The 856-nt window shown below is 51.4% G+C and overlaps 1 protein-coding gene across 1 annotated transcript; it reads right to left on the bottom strand.

The window, feature by feature from the left end:
- Positions 1 to 105: 105 nt before the first annotated feature.
- Positions 106 to 847, bottom strand: LOC103399338 (tropomyosin beta chain-like). The gene is made up of 2 exons (XM_008338033.3): positions 371 to 847; positions 106 to 297 (listed from the first exon to the last, which is right to left on the bottom strand). Exons 1-2 carry the CDS (start codon positions 716 to 718, stop codon positions 121 to 123), a joined length of 525 nt encoding a protein of 174 aa, XP_008336255.2. The 5' UTR covers positions 719 to 847; the 3' UTR covers positions 106 to 120.
- Between the last annotated feature and the right edge of the window lie 9 nt (positions 848 to 856).

Raw genomic sequence — 856 nt, 5'->3', positions numbered from 1 at the left:
AGAGAGAGAGAGAGAGATTTAGAAATCTAGAAATACATAAAAAAAATACACAAAAAAAACCATAAACACACAGACGAACATGTGACTCTGACTTCAACGGCCATCAAACCTGGACAGGCTTTAATCGTCCACTGAGAGACTCACATGATCTGGGTTGGACTCCACCTCTGCGCTCTGATCTCCTCGGTCCACTCCTCCTCTGTGGCCAATGTAGGCTGATTCGGTACTCTCCAGAGGCAGGTGTACTTGATCGCCCTCCTTGTGCAGCCCCTCTGTTCTCTCAGTCAGGGTGAACACCTGCACAACATTACGCAACCTTAATCATTAGACACAACCGTAGTTGTGATACCAAACACACACACACACCTACCGGAGCATCTTTCAGCATCAGCTGACTCCTCAGCTCCTCCTTATCCCGCATCCTCTGCTCTTCCAAGATGGATGCCGTGGCTCGGAGCTGCTCCACCTCCAACCTGCTGTCCTCTATTTCTCTTCTTGCCTCCTCCAGTTTTTCCTCAGCGCTCCTCCTCATCTCCTCGAATCTCTCCTTCATTTCACGGTTTTCTTCCGAAAGAGCTCTCAGCTTGAAATCGTGCTCCTCCACCCTCGTCTTCCTCCCTGCCGCTCGGGCCTTCTCCAGCTCCTCCATCAGTTCTTGTCTCCTCCTCTCTAACACAGTGACTTTTGCTCTCAGTTCCTCCACCTCCCTCCTGTCCATTTCCTGCTCCCTGCTGTGCTGCAGGGCCGTGTCCCGGACGCTCACTAGGTTCTCGTCTCTGATCTGCTCCACCGCCTCCTCCTTTAACTTCAGAGCACTTTTCAGACGCTCCTCCTCTGCATGGCTCTCCTAAATTAT

The sequence above is a fragment of the Cynoglossus semilaevis genome, unplaced genomic scaffold, assembly GCF_000523025.1.
Source record: "Cynoglossus semilaevis isolate Cse_v1.0 unplaced genomic scaffold, Cse_v1.0 C19066122, whole genome shotgun sequence".
Classification (NCBI taxonomy): Eukaryota; Metazoa; Chordata; class Actinopteri; order Pleuronectiformes; family Cynoglossidae; genus Cynoglossus; species Cynoglossus semilaevis.
This window is presented reverse-complemented; position numbering and strand designations above follow the sequence as displayed.